Raw genomic sequence first — 18390 nt, forward strand, 5'->3', positions numbered from 1 at the left:
AGGTGTGTGATACAGGTGTGTGATACAGGTGTGTGATACAGGTGTGTGATACAGGTGTGATACAGGTGTGATACAGGTGTGATACAGGTGTGTGATACAGGTGTGATACAGGTGTGTGATACAGGTGTGTGATACAGGTGTGATACAGGTGTGTGATACAGGTGTGTGATACAGGTGTGATACAGGTGTGTGATACAGGTGTGTGATACAGGTGTGATACAGGTGTGATACAGGTGTGTGATACAGGTGTGTGATACAGGTGTGTGATACAGGTGTGATACAGGTGTGTGATACAGGTGTGTGATACAGGTGTGTGATACAGGTGTGATACAGGTGTGATACAGGTGTGTCTCAGGTGTGTCTCAGGTGTGTCTCCAGCTTCCCCCACAGCCCCACAATTTCTCCCCCACCCCAAAATCCCCAAATTCCCCCCAAATCCTCCCAAAAATTCCCCAAATCCTCCCAATATCCCCCCAAAATCCCCCAAATTCCCCCCAAAATTCCCCAAAATGCCCCAAAATGCCCCAAATTTCCCCCAAAATGCCCCAAAATTCCCCAAATCCACCCAAAATTCCTCCAAAATCCCCCCAAAATCCACCCAAAATCCCCCAAAATTCCCCAAAATTCCCCAAATTTCCCCCAAAATGCCCGAAATTCCCCCAAAATCCCCCCAAAATCCCCCCAAAATCCCCCCAAAATCCCCCCAAAATCCCCCAAATTTCCCCCAAAATTCCCCAAATTTCCCCCAAATTTCCCCAAATCCACCCAAAATCCCCCCAAAATTCCCCAAAATCCCAAAAAATCCCCCAAAATCCCCCCAAATCATCCCTAAATTCCCAAAATCCCCCCCCAAAATTCCCCCAAATCCCCCAAAATTCCCCAAATTTCCCCCCCAGAATCGGCCCCCACCTCTCGGAGCCCCCTCAGCTCCACCTTCGTCGTCCACCAATAATCGAGGGAGATGTGGAGCCCCACGGAGAGAGACCTGGGGGGCAGGGGGCACCCCAAAAGGGACCCCAGACCCAAATGGGACCCCAAAAATGACCCCAGACCCCAAATGGGACCCCAGACCCAAATGGGACCCCAGACCCCAAAAATGACCCCAGACCCAAATGGGACCCCAGATCCAAAAGGGACCCCAGACCCCAAAAGGGACCCCAGACCCAAATGGGACCCCAGACCCAAATGGGACCCCAAAAATGACCCCAGACCCCAAAATGGGACCCCAGACCCCAAAAGGGACCCCAGACCCAAATGGGACCCCAGACCCCAAAATGGACCCCAAAAATGACCCCAGACCCCAAATGGGACCCCAGACCCAAATGGGACCCCAGACCCCAAAATGGACCCCAAAAATGACCCCAGACCCCAAAAGGGACCCCAGACCCAAATGGGACCCCAAAAATGACCCCAGACCCCAAATGGGACCCCAGACCCAAAAGGGACCCCAGAACCCAAAAGGGACCCCAGACCCAATTGGGACCCCAGACCCCAAAAGGGACCCCAGACCCAAATGGGACCCCAGACCCCAAAATGGACCCCAAAAATGACCCCAGACCCCAAAAGGGACCCCAGACCCCAAAATGGACCCCAAAAATGACCCCAGACCCAAATGGGACCCCAGACCCAAAAGGGACCCCAGAACCCAAAAGGGACCCCAGACCCAATTGGGACCCCAGACCCCAAAAGGGACCCCAGACCCAAATGGGACCCCAGACCCAAATGGGACCCCAAAAATGACCCCAGACCCCAAATGGGACCCCAGACCCAAAAGGGACCCCAGACCCCAAAAATGACCCCAGACCCAAATGGGACCCCAGACCCCAAAATGGACCCCAAAAATGACCCCAGACCCCAAAAGGGACCCCAGACCCAAAAATGACCCCAGACCCCAAATGGGACCCCAGAACCCAAAAGGGACCCCAGACCCCAAATTGGGACCCCAGACCCCAAAATGGACCCCAAAAATCACCCCAGACCCCAAAAGGGACCCCAGACCCAAATGGGACCCCAAAAATGACCCCAGACCCAAATGGGACCCCAGACCCCAAAATGGACCCCAAAAATGACCCCAGACCCAAAAGGGACCCCAGACCCAAATGGGACCCCAGACCCCAAAAATGACCCCAGACCCCAAATGGGGACCCAAAAACGACCCCAGACCCAAATGGGACCCCAGACCCAAATGGGACCCCAGACCCCAAAATGGACCCCAAAAATGACCCCAGACCCCAAAAGGGACCCCAGACCCAAATGGGACCCCAGACCCAAATGGGACTCCAGACCCAAATGGGACCCCAGACCCCAAAATGGACCCCAAAAATGACCCCAGACCCAAAAGGGACCCCAGACCCAAATGGGACCCCAGACCCCAAAAATGACCCCAGACCCCAAAAATGACCCCAGACCCCAAAAGGGGACCCAAAAACGACCCCAGACCCAAATGGGACCCCAGACCCAAATGGGACCCCAGACCCCAAAATGGACCCCAAAAATGACCCCAGACCCCAAAAGGGACCCCAGACCCCAAATGGGACCCCAGACCCCAAATGGGACCCCAAAAACAACCTCATACCCAAATGGGACCCCAGACCCCAAAAATGACCCCAGACCCAAATGGGACCCCAGACCCCAAAAAGGACCCCAGACCCCAAAAGGGACCCCAGACCCAAAAGGGACCCCAGACCCAAATGGGACCCCAGACCCCAAATAGGGACCCCAAAAACAACCTCATACCCAAATGGGACCCCAGACCCCAAAAATGACCCCAGACCCAAATGGGACCCCAGACCCCAAAAAGGACCCCAGAACCCAAAAGGGACCCCAGACCCAAATGGGACCCCAGACCCCAAAATGGACCCCAAAAATGACCCCAGACCCCAAAAGGGACCCCAGACCCCAAAATGGACCCCAGAATGACCCCAGACCCAAATGGGACCCCAGACCCAAAAGGGACCCCAGACCCCAAAATGGACCCCAGAACCCAAAAGGGACCCCAGACCCAATTGGGACCCCAGACCCCAAAAGGGACCCCAGACCCAAAAATGACCCCAGACCCAAAAGGGACCCCAGACCCACATGGGACCCCAGACCCCAAAATGGACCCCAAAAGGGACCCCAGACCCCAAAATGGACCCCAGAATGACCCCAGACCCAAAAGGGACCCCAGACCCCAAAAGGGACCCCAGACCCCAAATGGCACCCCAGACCCCAAAAATGACCCCAGACCCCAAAAGGGACCCCAGACCCAAAAGGGACCCCAGACCCAAATGGGACCCCAGACCCCAAAAGGGACCCCAAAAATGACCCCAGACCCCAAAAGGGACCCCAGACCCAAATGGGACCCCAAAAATGACCCCAGACCCAAATGGGACCCCAGACCCAAAAGGGACCCCAGACCCCAAAAATGACCCCAGACCCCAAAAGGGACCCCAGACCCCAAAAGGGACCCCAAAAATGACCCCAGACCCCAAAAGGGACCCCAGACCCAAATGGGACCCCAGACCCAAATGGGACCCCAGACCCCAAAAGGGACCCCAGACCCCAAAATGGACCCCAAAAATGACCCCAGACCCCAAAAGGGACCCCAGACCCAAATGGGACCCCAGACCCAAATGGGACCCCAAAAATGACCCCAGACCCAAAAGGGACCCCAGACCCAAATGGGACCCCAGACCCCAAAATGGACCCCAAAAATGACCCCAGACCCCAAAAGGGACCCCAGACCCCAAAATGGACCCCAGAATGACCCCAGACCCAAATGGGACCCCAGACCCAAAAGGGACCCCAGACCCCAAAAGGGACCCCAGACCCCAAATGGCACCCCAGACCCCAAAAATGACCCCAGACCCCAAAAGGGACCCCAGACCCAAAAGGGACCCCAGACCCAAATGGGACCCCAGACCCCAAAAGGGACCCCAAAAATGACCCCAGACCCCAAAAGGGACCCCAGACCCAAATGGGACCCCAAAAATGACCCCAGACCCAAATGGGACCCCAGACCCAAAAGGGACCCCAGACCCCAAAAATGACCCCAGACCCCAAAAGGGACCCCAGACCCCAAAATGGACCCCAAAAATGACCCCAGACCCCAAAAGGGACCCCAGACCCAAATGGGACCCCAGACCCAAATGGGACCCCAAAAATGACCCCAGACCCAAAAGGGACCCCAGACCCAAATGGGACCCCAGACCCCAAAATGGACCCCAAAAATGACCCCAGACCCCAAAAGGGACCCCAGACCCCAAATGGGACCCCAGACCCCAAATGGGACCCCAAAAACAACCTCATACCCAAATGGGACCCCAGACCCCAAAAATGACCCCAGACCCCAAAAGGGACCCCAGACCCAAAAGGGACCCCAGACCCAAATGGGACCCCAGACCCCAAATTGGGACCCCAAAAACAACCTCATACCCAAATGGGACCCCAGACCCCAAAAATGACCCCAGACCCAAATGGGACCCCAGACCCCAAAAAGGACCCCAGAACCCAAAAGGGACCCCAGACCCAAATGGGACCCCAGACCCCAAAATGGACCCCAAAAATGACCCCAGACCCCAAAAGGGACCCCAGACCCCAAAATGGACCCCAGAATGACCCCAGACCCAAATGGGACCCCAGACCCAAAAGGGACCCCAGACCCCCAAAATGGACCCCAGAACCCAAAAGGGACCCCAGACCCAATTGGGACCCCAGACCCCAAAAGGGACCCCAGACCCAAAAATGACCCCAGACCCAAAAGGGACCCCAGACCCAAAAGGGACCCCAGACCCACATGGGACCCCAGACCCCAAAATGGACCCCAAAAGGGACCCCAGACCCCAAAAATGACCCCAGACCCCAAAATGGGACCCCAGACCCCAAAAGGGACCCCAGACCCAAATGGGACCCCAGACCCCAAAATGGACCCCAAAAATGACCCCAGACCCAAATGGGACCCCAGAACCCAAAAGGGACCCCAGACCCAAATGGGACCCCAAAAATGACCCCAGACCCCAAAAACGACCCCAGACCCCAAATGGGACCCCAGACCCAAAAGGGACCGGAGACCCAAATGGGACCCCAAAAATAACCTCAGACCCAAAAGGGATCCCAGACCCCAAACTGGGACCCCAGACCCAAAAATGACCCCAGACCCCAAAAGGGACCCCAAAAACAACCCCAGACCCCAAAAGGGACCCCAGACCCACCAAGGACCCCCCAAAATCTCCCCAAAATCCCCCCAGCCCCCTCCCCCACCTGAAGATCCTGCCCGTGCCCCCCAGAGATCCCAAAATCCCCCCCAGGACCCCCCAAAACCTCCCCAGGACCCCCCAAATCCCCCCAGGACCCCCGAAATTCCCCCTGGACCCCCCAAAACCTCCCCAAGATCCCCCAAAACCTCCCCAGGACCCCCCAAAATCCCCCCAGGACCCCCCAAATCCCCCCAAATTCCCCCCAGGACCCCCCAAATCCCCCCAGGATCCCCCAAAATCCCTCCAGGACCCCCCAAATTTCCCCAGGACCCCCAAAAACCTCCCCAGGACCCCCCAAATTTCCCCTGGACCCCCCTAAAATCCCTCCAGGACCCCAAAAAGTTCCCTCTGGGCTTCCCCAAATTCCCCCAGGATCCCCCAAATTTCCCCTGGGCTGCCCAAAATCCTCCCCAGGACCTCCCAAAACGTCCCCAGGATCCCCCAAATACCCCAAAATTCCCCCTGGGCTGCCCCAAAACCTCCCCAGGACCCCCCAAATTCCCCCTGGACCCCCCCAAAACCTCCCCAGGACCCCCCAAATTCCCCCAAATCCCCCCAGGATCCCCCAAAATCCCTTCAGGACCCCCCAAAATCCCTTCAGGACCCCCCAAAATTCCGCCCTGGACCCCCCAAATTCCCCCTGGACCCCCCCAAAACCTCCCCAGGACCCCCCAAATTTCCCCTGAACCCCCCCAAAACCTCCCCAGGATCCCCCAAATTCCCCCTGGACCCCCCCCAAAACCTCCCCAGGATCCCCCAAATTCCCCCTGGACCCCCCCAAAACCTCCCCAGGATCCCCCAAATTCCCCCTGGACCCCCCCAAAACCTCCCCAGGACCCCCCAAATTCCCCCTGGACCCCCCACCTGAAGAACCTGCCCACGCCCTGGAGCAGGAGCCGAGCCCGGCGCCGCTGGGGGGGTTCGGCCACCGAGTAACAGCCCAGGGCTACCGAACCCCCCAGGGCCACCGCGGCCACCAGCACCCGCCGTCGGGGCAACGGAGGGGACCTGAGGGGACAGGGACAGGTCAAAGGTCACCGGGGTCACCGGGGTCACCAGGGCACGGACAGGGGCCAGCAGGGGACACAAGGGACAGGTCAGAGGTCACGGTGGCCACCAAGGAAGGGACAGGGGCCAGCAGGGGACACAAGGGACAGGTCAGAGGTCACGGTGGCCACCAAGGAAGGGACAGGGGCCAGCAGGGGACACAAGGGACAGGTCAGAGGTCACGGTGGCCACCAAGGAAGGGACAGGGGCCAGCAGGGGACACAAGGGACAGGTCAGAGGTCACGGTGGCCACCAAGGAATGGACAGGGGCCAGCAGGGGACACAAGGGACAGGTCAGAGGTCACGGTGGCCACCAAGGAATGGACAGGGACCAGCAGGGGACACAAGGGACAGGTCAGAGGTCACCGTGGCCACCAAGGAAGGGACAGGGGCCAGCAGGGGACACAAGGGACAGGTCAGGGGTCACGGTGGCCACCAAGGAATGGACAGGGACCAGCAGGGGACACAAGGGACAGGTCAGGGGTCACGGTGGCCACCAAGGAATGGACAGGGACCAGCAGGGGACACAAGGGACAGGTCAGGGGTCACGGTGGCCACCAAGGAAGGGACAGGGACCAGCAGGGGACACAAGGGACAGGTCAGAGGTCACGGTGGCCACCAAGGAAGGGACAGGGACCAGCAGGGGACACAAGGGACAGGTCAGAGGTCACAGTGGCCACCAAGGAATGGACAGGGGCCAGCAGGGGACACAAGGGACAGGTCAGAGGTCACGGTGGCCACCAAGGAATGGACAGGGGCCAGCAGGGGACACAAGGGACAGGTCAGAGGTCACGGTGGCCACCAAGGAATGGACAGGGACCAGCAGGGGACACAAGGGACAGGTCAAAGGTCACCGGGGTCACCGTGGCCACCAAGGAAGGGACAGGGGCCAGCAGGGGACACAAGGGACAGGTCAGAGGTCACGGTGGCCACCAAGGAAGGGACAGGGGCCAGCAGGGGACACAAGGGACAGGTCAGAGGTCACGGTGGCCACCAGGGCTACCAGGGCATCAAAGGGGACCTGAGGGGACAGGGACAGGTCAGGGGTCAAAGGTCAAAGGTCGGGGTCCAGGACACACACACACACCCCCCCCCCCTCCCCCCCCCCCCCCTTTTCCCAAAATCCCCAGGGATCCCCCAGAGACCCCCCCCCCAATGTCACCTCCACCCCTCAGGGACCCCAAATTTGGGTCAGGGGTCCCAAGTTCCCCCCCCCCAGTTCGGGGCAGGGGGTCCCAAATCCCCTCCCCCTCCCCCCCCCATAATTTGGGTCAGGGGTCCCAAGTCCCCCCCCCCCCCCCCCCCAATTTGGGGCAGGGGGTCCCAAAACCCCTCCCCCCCCCATAATTTGGGTCTGGGGTCCCGCCCCTCCCCCCTCACCGCGGGGTCTCTCCGGGGCCGCTCCGGGGTCGCCGTTGGGGGAGGGGCAGGAGCCGAACCTGAGGGGGGGGAGGGGAGGGGGAGGGGTCAGGGGGGGGGATGGGGGATCCCCCTCCCCCCCAAAAAAAAACCCAAAAACCAACACTGCCCCTCCCCCACCCAGCGTGAAGGGAGAGGGGCTGGGGGGGGGGGGGGGGGGACAGGTGACAGTGGGGGAGGGGCACATGTGACAGTGGGGGAGGGGCTGGGGAGCACAGGTGACATTGGGGGGGCACAGGTGGGACAGGTGACACTGGGGGGGCGTGGGGGGTGGGGCAGAGGTGACACTGGGGGATGGTCACGTGACACTGAGGGGGCGCAGGTGACATTGGGGGGGGTCTGGATTGGGGGGGGGGCTCTGGGGGAGACGGACAGGTGACATTGGGGGAGAGTCACGTGACATTGGGGAGGGGGACACAGGTGACATTGGGGGAGGGGCACACAGGTGACATTTTTGGTGGGGGAGGGGCTAATCTCCAGGAGGGGGGCGGAGCCTCTGGGGGGTGGGGGAGGGAAATCCCTGAGGGGATCCCGGTGACACCGGGGGGGGGGTCCCGAATGTGAGGGTGGGGGAGGGGAGTGACAATGGCGGGGGGGGGGGTCCCCGGTACTTCCGGAGTGACGAGGGGGGGGAGGGGCGCCGTGAGGGGATCCCGGACGGGGCTGGGGGGGGGGGGGGGGGAGGGGGGGGTGTCCTGGCGGAAGTTCCGGGAAAGTTGAGGGGAGGGAATCCCTGAGGGTGGGGGGGGAGGGGGGGGGGGTTCCCGGTATGGGGGGAGGGAAATCCTGAGGGGGGGTCCCGGTGCCCCCCCCCCCCGGTCCCCCCTCACCGCCCGCCGCAGCCCCATCGCCGCCGCCGCCGCGCGCCACGCCCCGCCCACCGCTCCTCCCCATTGGCTGAGCCCCGACCACGGGACCGCCCTCGAGCGCTCTCATTGGCTGAGCCCCGACCACGGGACCGCCCTCGAGCGCTCTCATTGGCTGAGAACCAACCGCGGGCTCACCGCCCCAACCGCCTGCCCATTGGCTGAGCCCCAACAGCGCGCTGGCCGCTCGCGCGTTCTCATTGGATGAGCCCCGACCGCGGGACCGCCCTCGCGCGCTCTCATTGGCCGGGACTCAACCGCGGGCTCGCCGCTAACCCCCCCCGCCGCCTTCATATTGGCTGAGCCGCAACCGCGCGCTCGACCCTCGCGCCTTTTCATTGGTTGAGACGCAACCATGGGACCGCCCTCGAGCCTACTCATTGGACAATCGGAGTTAGCTCCGCCCCACCAGCCCCGCCCCGAGATCTGATTGGCTGAAGAGAGGCGCGAGCGGGAATGGGGCGGAGGGGTTGAGGCTGAGCGGGGGGGGGGGGGGGGGGGGGGGGGGGGTAGGGGGCGGGGTTAATGAAGAGGGGGCGGGGTCGCGGAGGGGAAGGGGCGGGGCCTGGCTGAGGTTCCCAAAGGGGTGGGCGAGGGGTCCTGGGGACACTCAGGGATGGTTCCGCCCCCCGCCTAAGCCCCGCCCCCTTCCCAAGATGGCGGCGCTCGGTGAGAACCGCACGCGGGTCCCGGGATCTTTCCCCTCCCCCACCGGCGGAAACGACACCGGAAGTGCGGGGGGAGGGGCTAAGGGAGGGGGAGGGGCTAAGGGAGGGGGAGGGGCTACAGGAAACTCCCCCACCCCCTCCCCAAAATCTGCCCCCAGGACAGCCCCGCCCCCACCCCTCACCCGTCGGACCCCGCCCCCACCTGTCCCTCACCTGTCCCCAATGTCCCTCACCTGTGCCACAACTGTCCCTCACCTGTCTCACCTGACCCCGCCCTCCTCCCCCAGCGCAGCCACGGGGTCCCCCCAGCCCCCCCCCCAGAAAACGACCCCGGGCCCAGGTGAGGCTGAAGGCCCAGGTGAGGAGGGGGGAGGGGCCTCACCTGCCCCAGCTGCCCCCCGAGATCATCCTGAGGATCTTCCAGGCTGCTGTGGAGGGGGAGGGGGCCGTGCCCTTCCTGTGCAGGTGAGCAACACCTGGGCACACCTGGGACACACCTGTGGATACCTGGGGACACCTGGGGACACACCTGGGCACACCTGGGGATAACTGAGACACACCTGGGGACACCTGGGCACTCCTGGGTACACCTGGGTACACCCAGGGACACCTGGGACACACCTGGGGATACCTGGGGACACACCCAGGCACACCTGGGATACACCTGGGGATACCTGGGTACACCTGGGACACACCTGGGACACACCTGGGGATACCTGGGGACACCTGGGACACACCTGGGGATACCTGGGGACACACCCAGGCACACCTGGGATACACCTGGGGATACCTGGGTACACCTGGGACACACCTGGGGATACCTGGGGACACCTGGGACACACCTGGGGATACCTGGGGACACACCCAGGCACACCTGGGATACACCTGGGGATACCTGGGTACACCTGGGACACACCTGGGGATACCTGGGGATACCTGGGGACACCTGGGACACACCTGGGACACACCTGGGGATACCTGGGGGGTGTAACTGGCACACCTGGAAACACCTGGGAGCGTCAATGTCACACCTGGAGACACCTAGGAACACCTGGAAAGCACCTGGGGAGAGTCACTGTCCCTCACCTATCTCGCCTGTCCCTCACCTGTCTCACCTGTCCCTCACCTGTCCTACCTGTCTCACCTGTCCCACCTGTCCCAGGGTGTCCCGTGTTTGCCGTCTCTGGCGGGACCTGGCTGCCGACCCTCGCCTGTGGCTGCGGGTTCACCTGAGAGGACACCTGAGGGCACACCTGGGCGGCCCCGCCCGCGGCCGCCGCCCTCCCCCTGAGCAGGTGCTGAGCCCCCTGCTGCGATTGGTGGAGAGCAGGTGAGGTCTGACCCGCCCCTCCCCCCTCCCACAGGTGTGCAGGGAGCTCCTTGCCTCACCTGAGCTCACCTGTGCTCACCTGAGTTCATATGAGCTCACCTGAGTTCACCTGTGCTCACCTGAGCTCACCTGTGCTCACCTGAGTTCATATGAGCTCACCTGAGTTCACCTGAGCTCACCTGTGCTCACCTGAGTTCATATGAACTCACCTGAGTTCACCTGAGCTCACCTGTGCTCACCTGAGCTCACCTGTGCTCACCTGAGTTCATATGAGCTCACCTGAGTTCACCTGTGCTCACCTGAGCTCACCTGTGCTCACCTGAGTTCATATGAGCTCACCTGAGTTCACCTGAGCTCACCTGTGCTCACCTGAGTTCACCTGTGCTCACCTGAGTTCATATGAACTCACCTGAGTTCACCTGAGCTCACCTGTGCTCACCTGAGTTCATATGAACTCACCTGAGTTCACCTGTGCTCACCTGAGCTCACCTGTGCTCACCTGAGTTCATATGAGCTCACCTGAGTTCACCTGAGCTCACCTGTGCTCACCTGAGTTCATATGAACTCACCTGAGTTCACCTGAGCTCACCTGTGCTCACCTGAGTTCATATGAACTCACCTGAGTTCACCTGTGCTCACCTGAGTTCACCTGTGCTCACCTGAGTTCATATGAACTCACCTGAGTTCACCTGTGCTCACCTGAGTTCACCTGTGCTCACCTGAGTTCATATGAACTCACCTGAGTTCACCTGTGCTCACCTGAGTTCACCTGTGCTCACCTGAGTTCATATGAACTCACCTGAGTTCACCTGAGCTCACCTGTGCTCACCTGAGTTCATATGAACTCACCTGAGTTCACCTGTGCTCACCTGAGCTCACCTGTGCTCACCTGAGTTCATATGAGCTCACGTGAGTTCACCTGTGCTCACCTGAGCTCACCTGTGCTCACCTGAGTTCATATGAACTCACCTGAGTTCACCTGTGCTCACTTGTGTTTTACCTGTGCTCTCCTGAGCTCACCTGAGGTTATCTGTGCTTTACCTGAGCTCACCTGAGCTCACCTGTGCTCACCTGATCACACCTGTCCCCAGGTTCTCACTGCTGCAGGAGTTCGTGCTCTGTGATTGGAGCAACCACGTGGGGCCTGTGCTGCAGGTGAGCACCTGGGACACACCTGGGACACACCTGGGACACACCTGGGGACACCTTGGGACACCTGAGACACACCTGGGGACACCCGAGATACACCTGAGACACACCTGGGGACACCTGAGATACACCTGAGACACTTGGGGTTACCTGAGACACACCTGAGATATACCTGGGGAGGGGGACACACCTGGGGACACACCTCAGGACACCTGGGACACATCTGGGACACACCTGGGACACACCTGGGACACACCTGAGGACATCTGGGACACACCTGGGGACACCTGAGACACACCTGGGGACACCTGGGGAGAGGGACACACCTGGGACACACCTGGGGATATCTGGGACACACCTGGGGACATCTGGGACACACCTGGGGACACCTGGGACACACCTGGGGACATCTGGGACATACCTGGGGACACCTGGGGGAGGGGTCACACACCTGGACCACTCCCCCCCCAGGCCCTGAGCACTTCCTGCCCTCACCTGCGACACCTGGAGCTGCGGCGCTGCCAGGTGAGACCCGGGCCCACCTGGGGGGGATTGGGGTCACCTGGACAGATTTTGGGGTCACCTGGGTGGATTTTGGGGTTACCTGAGGGATTTTGGGGTCACCTGTTGGATTTTGGGGTCACCTGGGTGGATTTTGGGGTCACCTGAGGGATTTTGGGGTCACCTGGGTGGATTTTGGGGTCACCTGTCGGATTTTGGGGTCACCTGGGTGGATTTTGGGGTCACCTGAGGGATTTTGGGGTCACCTGGGTGGATTTTGGGGTCACCTGTCAGATTTTTGGGGTCACCTGAGGGATTTTGGGGTCACCTGTCGGATTTTTAGGGTCACCTGTTGGATTTTGGGGGTCACCTGGGTGGATTTTGGGGTCACCTGAGGGATTATGGTGTTACCTGAGGGATTTTTGGGGTCACCTGAGGGATTTTTGGGGTCACCTGTTGGATTTTGGGGTCACCTGAGGGATTTTTGGGGTCACCTGTCGGATTTTGGGGTCACCTGAGGGATTTTGGGGTCACCTGTTGGATTTTGGGGTCACCTGTCGGATTTTTTGGGGTCACCTGAGGGATTTTTGGGGTCACCTGTTGGATTTTGGGGTCACCTGAGGGATTTTTGGGGTCACCTGTTGGATTTTGGGGTCACCTGAGGGATTTTGGGGTCACCTGTCGGATTTTGGGGTCACCTGGGTGGATTTTGGGGTCACCTGAGGGATTTTGGTGTTACCTGAGGGATTTTTGGGGTCACCTGAGGGATTTTGGGGTCACCTGGGTGGATTTTGGGGTCACGTGAGGGATTTTGGGGTCACCTGTTGGATTTTGGGGCCACCTGTTGGATTTTGGGGTCACCTGTCGGATTTTGGGGTCACCTGAGGGATTTTTGGGGTCACCTGTTGGATTTTGGGGTCACCTGAGGGATTTTTGGGGTCACCTGTCGGATTTTGGGGTCACCTGAGGGATTTTGGGGTCACCTGTTGGATTTTGGGGTCACCTGTCGGATTTTTTGGGGTCACCTGAGGGATTTTTGGGGTCACCTGTTGGATTTTGGGGTCACCTGAGGGATTTTTGGGGTCACCTGTTGGATTTTGGGGTCACCTGAGGGATTTTGGGGTCACCTGTCGGATTTTGGGGTCACCTGGGTGGATTTTGGGGTCACCTGAGGGATTTTGGTGTTACCTGAGGGATTTTTGGGGTCACCTGAGGGATTTTGGGGTCACCTGGGTGGATTTTGGGGTCACGTGAGGGATTTTGGGGTCACCTGTTGGATTTTGGGGCCACCTGTTGGATTTTGGGGTCACCTGTCGGATTTTGGGGTCACCTGAGGGATTTTTGGGGTCACCTGTTGGATTTTGGGGTCACCTGAGGGATTTTTGGGGTCACCTGTCGGATTTTGGGGTCACCTGAGGGATTTTGGGGTCACCTGTTGGATTTTGGGGTCACCTGTCGGATTTTTTGGGGTCACCTGAGGGATTTTGGGGTCACCTGTTGGATTTTGGGGTCACCTGTTGGATTTTGGGGTCACCTGAGGGATTTTGGGGTCACCTGTCGGATTTTTTGGGGTCACCTGAGGGATTTTTGGGGTCACCTGTCGGATTTTGGGGTCACCTGTTGGATTTTGGGGTCACCTGAGGGATTTTGGGGTCACCTGTCGGATTTTTTGGGGTCACCAGGTGGAGCCGGCGGCGCTGGGGGCGTTCCTGGCTGCCCCTCCCCCCCTGCAGCACCTGCACCTCACCTGTGCTCGCCTCAGGGGGGTCTTACCTGCCCTGGCCGTGAGTGGGGGAGGGGAGACCCAAAAACATCCCCAAAAAAAGTCCCAAAAAATCCTAAAAAATCCCAAAAAAATCCCCCCAAAATCCCAAAAATATCCCAAAAATGTCGCAAAAAATCCCAAAAATATCCCAAAAATATCCCAGAAAAATCCCAAAAAATCCCAAAAAAATATCCCAAAAAAATCCCCCAAAAATCCCAAAAAATATCCCAAAAAGATCCCAAAATTATCCCAAAAAATCCCAAAAATCCCAAAAATATCCCAAAAAGATCCCAAAAATTATCCCAGAACACCTCAAAATAATCCAAAAAGATCCCAAAATAACCCAAAAATCGCCAAAATATCCCAAAATTCTCCCCCAAATTTCCCCAAATCCACCCAAAAAAACCCAAAATCCCCCAAAATCCCCCAAAAAATCCCCAAATTCTCCCCAAAAATCCCCCCAAAAATCTCCTAAATCCCCCCAAATTTACCCCAAAAATCCCCAAAAACCCCCAAAATCCCCCAAATCTCCCCCAAATCCCCCCAAATTTCCCCAAATTCCCCCCAAATCCCCCCAAATCCCCCTAAAATCCTCCCAAATTCAGCCCAAAAATCCCCCAAAATTCCCCCAAATCCTCTGAATTCACCCCAAAATCACCCCCAAAATTCCTGAATATTTCCCCCAAAATCCCCCAAATTCTCCCCAAAAATCCCCCAAAATCCCCCAAATTCTCCCGAAATCCCCCCAAAATCCCCCAAAATTCCCCCAAATTTCCCCAAATCCCCTCAAATCCCCCCCAAATTCCCCCAAATTTCCCCAAAATCCCCCAAATTTTCCCCCAAACCCCCCAAAATCTCCCCCCAATTCGCCCCAAAAATCCCCAAAAATCATCAAAATCCTCCCAAAATTCCCACAAATTCTCCCCAAAAATCCCTAAAAATTCCCAAAAATCCCCAAAAACCCCAAAATCCCCCAAAGTCCCTCAAATTCTCCCCAAATCCCCCAAATTCACCCCCAAAATCCTCCTAAATTCACCCAAAATCCCCAAAATTCCCCCAAATTTCCCCAAAATCCCCCCAAAATCCCCCCCAATTCTCCCCAAAAATCCCAAAAAATCCCCCAAAATTCCCTGAAATCCCCCAAAACTTCCCCAAATCCCCCCAAAATCCCCCCAAATTTCCCCCAAAATTCCCCCAAATCCCCCCCAAATCCCCCAAAATCCCCCAAAATCTTCTAAATTTCCCCCAAAATCCCCCGATTCTCCCCAAAAAATCCCCAAAAATCACCAAAAATCCCCCAAAATGCCCCCAAAATCCCCTGAAAACCCACCAAATCCCCCCCAAATCCCCCCCAAAATCCCCCAAAATCCCCAAAATCTCCAAAATCCCCCAAATCCCCCCAAAATCTCCCAAATTTCCCCCAAATCCCCCCAAATTTCCCCAAATCCCCCCAAATTTCCTCCAAATTTCCCCAAAATCCCCAAATTTCCTCCATATCCCCCCAAAATCCCCCCAAAATCTCCTAAATTTCCCCCAAAATCCCCCCGATTCTCCCCAGATCCCCCCCCAAAATTCCCCCAAACCCCCCCAAAATCCCCCGAAATCCCCCCAAAATCTCCCAAATTTCCCCCAAAATCCCCAAATCCCCCCCAATTTCCCCCCTCCCCCCAGGCCGGGCTCTGGCCCCAGCTCCGGGTCCTGGAGCTCGATCAGAGTTTGGGGGGGCCGGGCCCGCCCCTCCCCCTCCCCCTGGAGCGGCTGCAGAGAGCCTGTCCCGACCTGCAGGTACCCCAAAAACTCACCTGGGGACCCCAAAAACTCACCTGGGGAACCCAAAACTCACCTGGGGACCAAAAACTCACCTGAGGATCCAAACTCACCTGGGGACGAAAAAACTCACCTGGGGAACCCAAAAACTCACCTGGGAACCCAAAACTCACCTGGGGAACCCAAAAACTCACCTGGGAATCCCAAAACTCACCTGGGGACGAAAAAACTCACCTGGGGAACCCAAAAACCTCACCTGGGAACCAAAACTCACCTGGGGACCCAAAATCTCACCTGGGAATCCCAAAAAACTCACCTGGGAACCCCAAAATTTCCCCTCCCCCCCTTCTCCCCCCCTTTTCTTTGCCCCTCCCCCCACAGGTGTGTTTGCCCCTCCCCCCACAGGTGTGTTTGTTCCTTTGCCCCTCCCCCACAGGTGTGTTTGCCCCTCCCCCCACAGGTGTGTTTGCCCCTCCCCCCACAGGTGGTGTTTGTTCCTTTGCCCCTCCCCCCGACAGGTGTGTTTGCCCCTCCCCCCACAGGTGTGTTTGCCCCTCCCCCCACAGGTGCTCCGTCTCTGGGGCGCTCTTTGGCTCCCCCAGCGCTGCCCCTCCCCCACCCCCGGACCCTCCCCCACCTTCCCGCACCTGCGGGAATTGGGGCTGGGGGATCCCGGCGGGGGGTGGGGGAGGGGGGGAGGGGCTCCTGCGGCGCCTCCTGGGGGGGACCCCTCACCTGAGGAGCTGGAGGTGAGGGGGGGGACCCCGAGTGACCCCCCAGGAACTGCTGGGACTGCCCTGCGCAGGTGAGACTCACCTGAGGGGGGAGGGGAATACACCTGGGGGGGAGGGAATACACCTGGGGGAGGGGAACACACCTGGGGGGGGAGGGAATACACCTGGGGGGAGGGGAATACACCTGGGGGGGGAGGGGAATACACCTGGGGGGGGAGGGAACACACCTGGGGGGGAGGGGAATACACCTGGGGGGAGGGGAACACACCTGGGGGGAGGGGAATACACCTGGGGGAGGGGAACACACCTGGGGGGGAGGGGAACACACCTGGGGGGGAGGGGAACACACCTGGGGGGAGGGGAACACACCTGGGGGGGAGGGGAACACACCTGGGGGGGAGGGGAATACACCTGGGGGGGAGGGGAACACACCTGGGGGGAGGGGTGACACTCTCTGTCCCCTGTCCCCTCTGTCACTCTGTCCCTGTCCCCACTGTCACTCTCTCCCTGTCCCCACTGTCACTCTGTCCCTGTCCCCTCTGTCACTCTCTCCCTGTCCCCTCTGTCACTCTCTGTCCCTGTCCCCTCTGTCACTCTCTGTCCCTGTCCCCACTGTCACTCTCTCCCTGTCCCCACTGTCACTCTCTCCCTGTCCCCACTGTCACTCTGTCCCTGTCCCCTCTGTCACTCTGTCCCTGTCCCCACTGTCACTCTGTCCCTGTCCCCTCTGTCACTCTGTCCCTGTCCCCACTGTCACTCTCTCCCTGTCCCCTCTGTCACTCTCTCCCTGTCCCCTCTGTCACTCTGTCCCTGTCCCCACTGTCACTCTGTCCCTGTCCCCTCTGTCACTCTGTCCCTGTCCCCTCTGTCACTCTGTCCCTGTCCCCTCTGTCACTCTGTCGCTGTCCCCAGCCCTGTCACGACTCTCCCTGCCCGTGTCTCCCGGCTGTCCCCCGGCGCTGTCCCCTGTCCCCAGTGTCGCTCTCTCCTGGCTCGCTGTCACTCGCCGCTGGCACCGGACCCTGCTCGAGCTCGACCTCAGCGGGCGCCGAGACCCCGACCTGGGGGGGGCCTTGAGCGCCTTTGGGCCCCGAGACCCCCTCAGGGTGCTCAGGGTGGCCGGGACCCACGTGACAGCACCTGAGCTCAGGTGAGTGTGGGGTATGGGGTGTGGGATATGGGATAGGGGATAGGGGATATGGATATGGGATAGGGGATATGGGATAGGGGATATGGGATAGGGGATAGGGGATAGGGGATATGGGATATGGGATAGGGGATATGGGATAGGGGATATGGGATATGGGATAGGGGATATGGGATAGGGGATATGGGATAGGGGATAGGGGATAGGGGATATGGGATATGGGATAGGGGATATGGGATAGGGGATATGGGATATGGGATAGGGGATAGGGGATATGGGATATGGGATAGGGGATAGGGGATATGGGATAGGGATGGATATGGGATAGGGGATAGGGGATAGGGGATATGGGATATGGGATAGGGGATATGGATAGGGGATATGGGATAGGGGATATGGGATAGGGATAGGGGATATGGGATAGGGGATAGGGGATATGGGATAGGGGATATGGGATATGGGATAGGGGATATGGGATAGGGGATAGGGGATATGGGATAGGGGATATGGGATATGGGATATGGGATAGGGGATTGGGATAGGGGATATGGGATAGGGGATATGGGATATGGGATAGGGATAGGGGATATGGATATGGGATAGGGATATGGGATAGGGATATGGGATATGGGATAGGGATAGGGGATAGGGGATAGGGATAGGGGGATATGGGATATGGGATATGGGATATGGGAGGATAGGGGATAGGGGATATGGGATAGGGGATATGGGATAGGGATAGGGGATAGGGGATAAGGGG

General features: G+C 59.1%; 2 protein-coding genes across 2 annotated transcripts; one reads left to right on the forward strand and one right to left on the reverse strand.

Moving 5' to 3' along the window:
- Nucleotides 1–909: 909 nt before the first annotated feature.
- On the reverse strand, nucleotides 910–8581 carry LOC134057463 (uncharacterized aarF domain-containing protein kinase 5-like; the record flags this gene model as incomplete). The annotated part of the gene is made up of 4 exons (XM_062514446.1): nucleotides 8534–8581; nucleotides 7665–7723; nucleotides 6102–6245; nucleotides 910–985 (listed from the first exon to the last, which is right to left on the reverse strand). Coding segments are annotated over exons 1-4 (297 nt in total), but the record flags the coding sequence as incomplete, so codon positions are not given.
- A 644-nt stretch (nucleotides 8582–9225) lies between these two features.
- Nucleotides 9226–17633, forward strand: FBXL6 (F-box and leucine rich repeat protein 6; the record flags this gene model as incomplete). Its single annotated transcript, XM_062514447.1, has 11 exons — nucleotides 9226–9301; nucleotides 9525–9702; nucleotides 10400–10567; nucleotides 11659–11722; nucleotides 12188–12294; nucleotides 13860–14001; nucleotides 15654–15767; nucleotides 16131–16185; nucleotides 16234–16267; nucleotides 16316–16431; nucleotides 17396–17633. Coding segments are annotated over exons 1-11 (1292 nt in total), but the record flags the coding sequence as incomplete, so codon positions are not given.
- Between the last annotated feature and the right edge of the window lie 757 nt (nucleotides 17634–18390).

The sequence above is a fragment of the Cinclus cinclus genome, unplaced genomic scaffold, assembly GCF_963662255.1.
Source record: "Cinclus cinclus unplaced genomic scaffold, bCinCin1.1 SCAFFOLD_304, whole genome shotgun sequence".
NCBI lineage: Eukaryota > Metazoa > Chordata > Aves > Passeriformes > Cinclidae > Cinclus > Cinclus cinclus.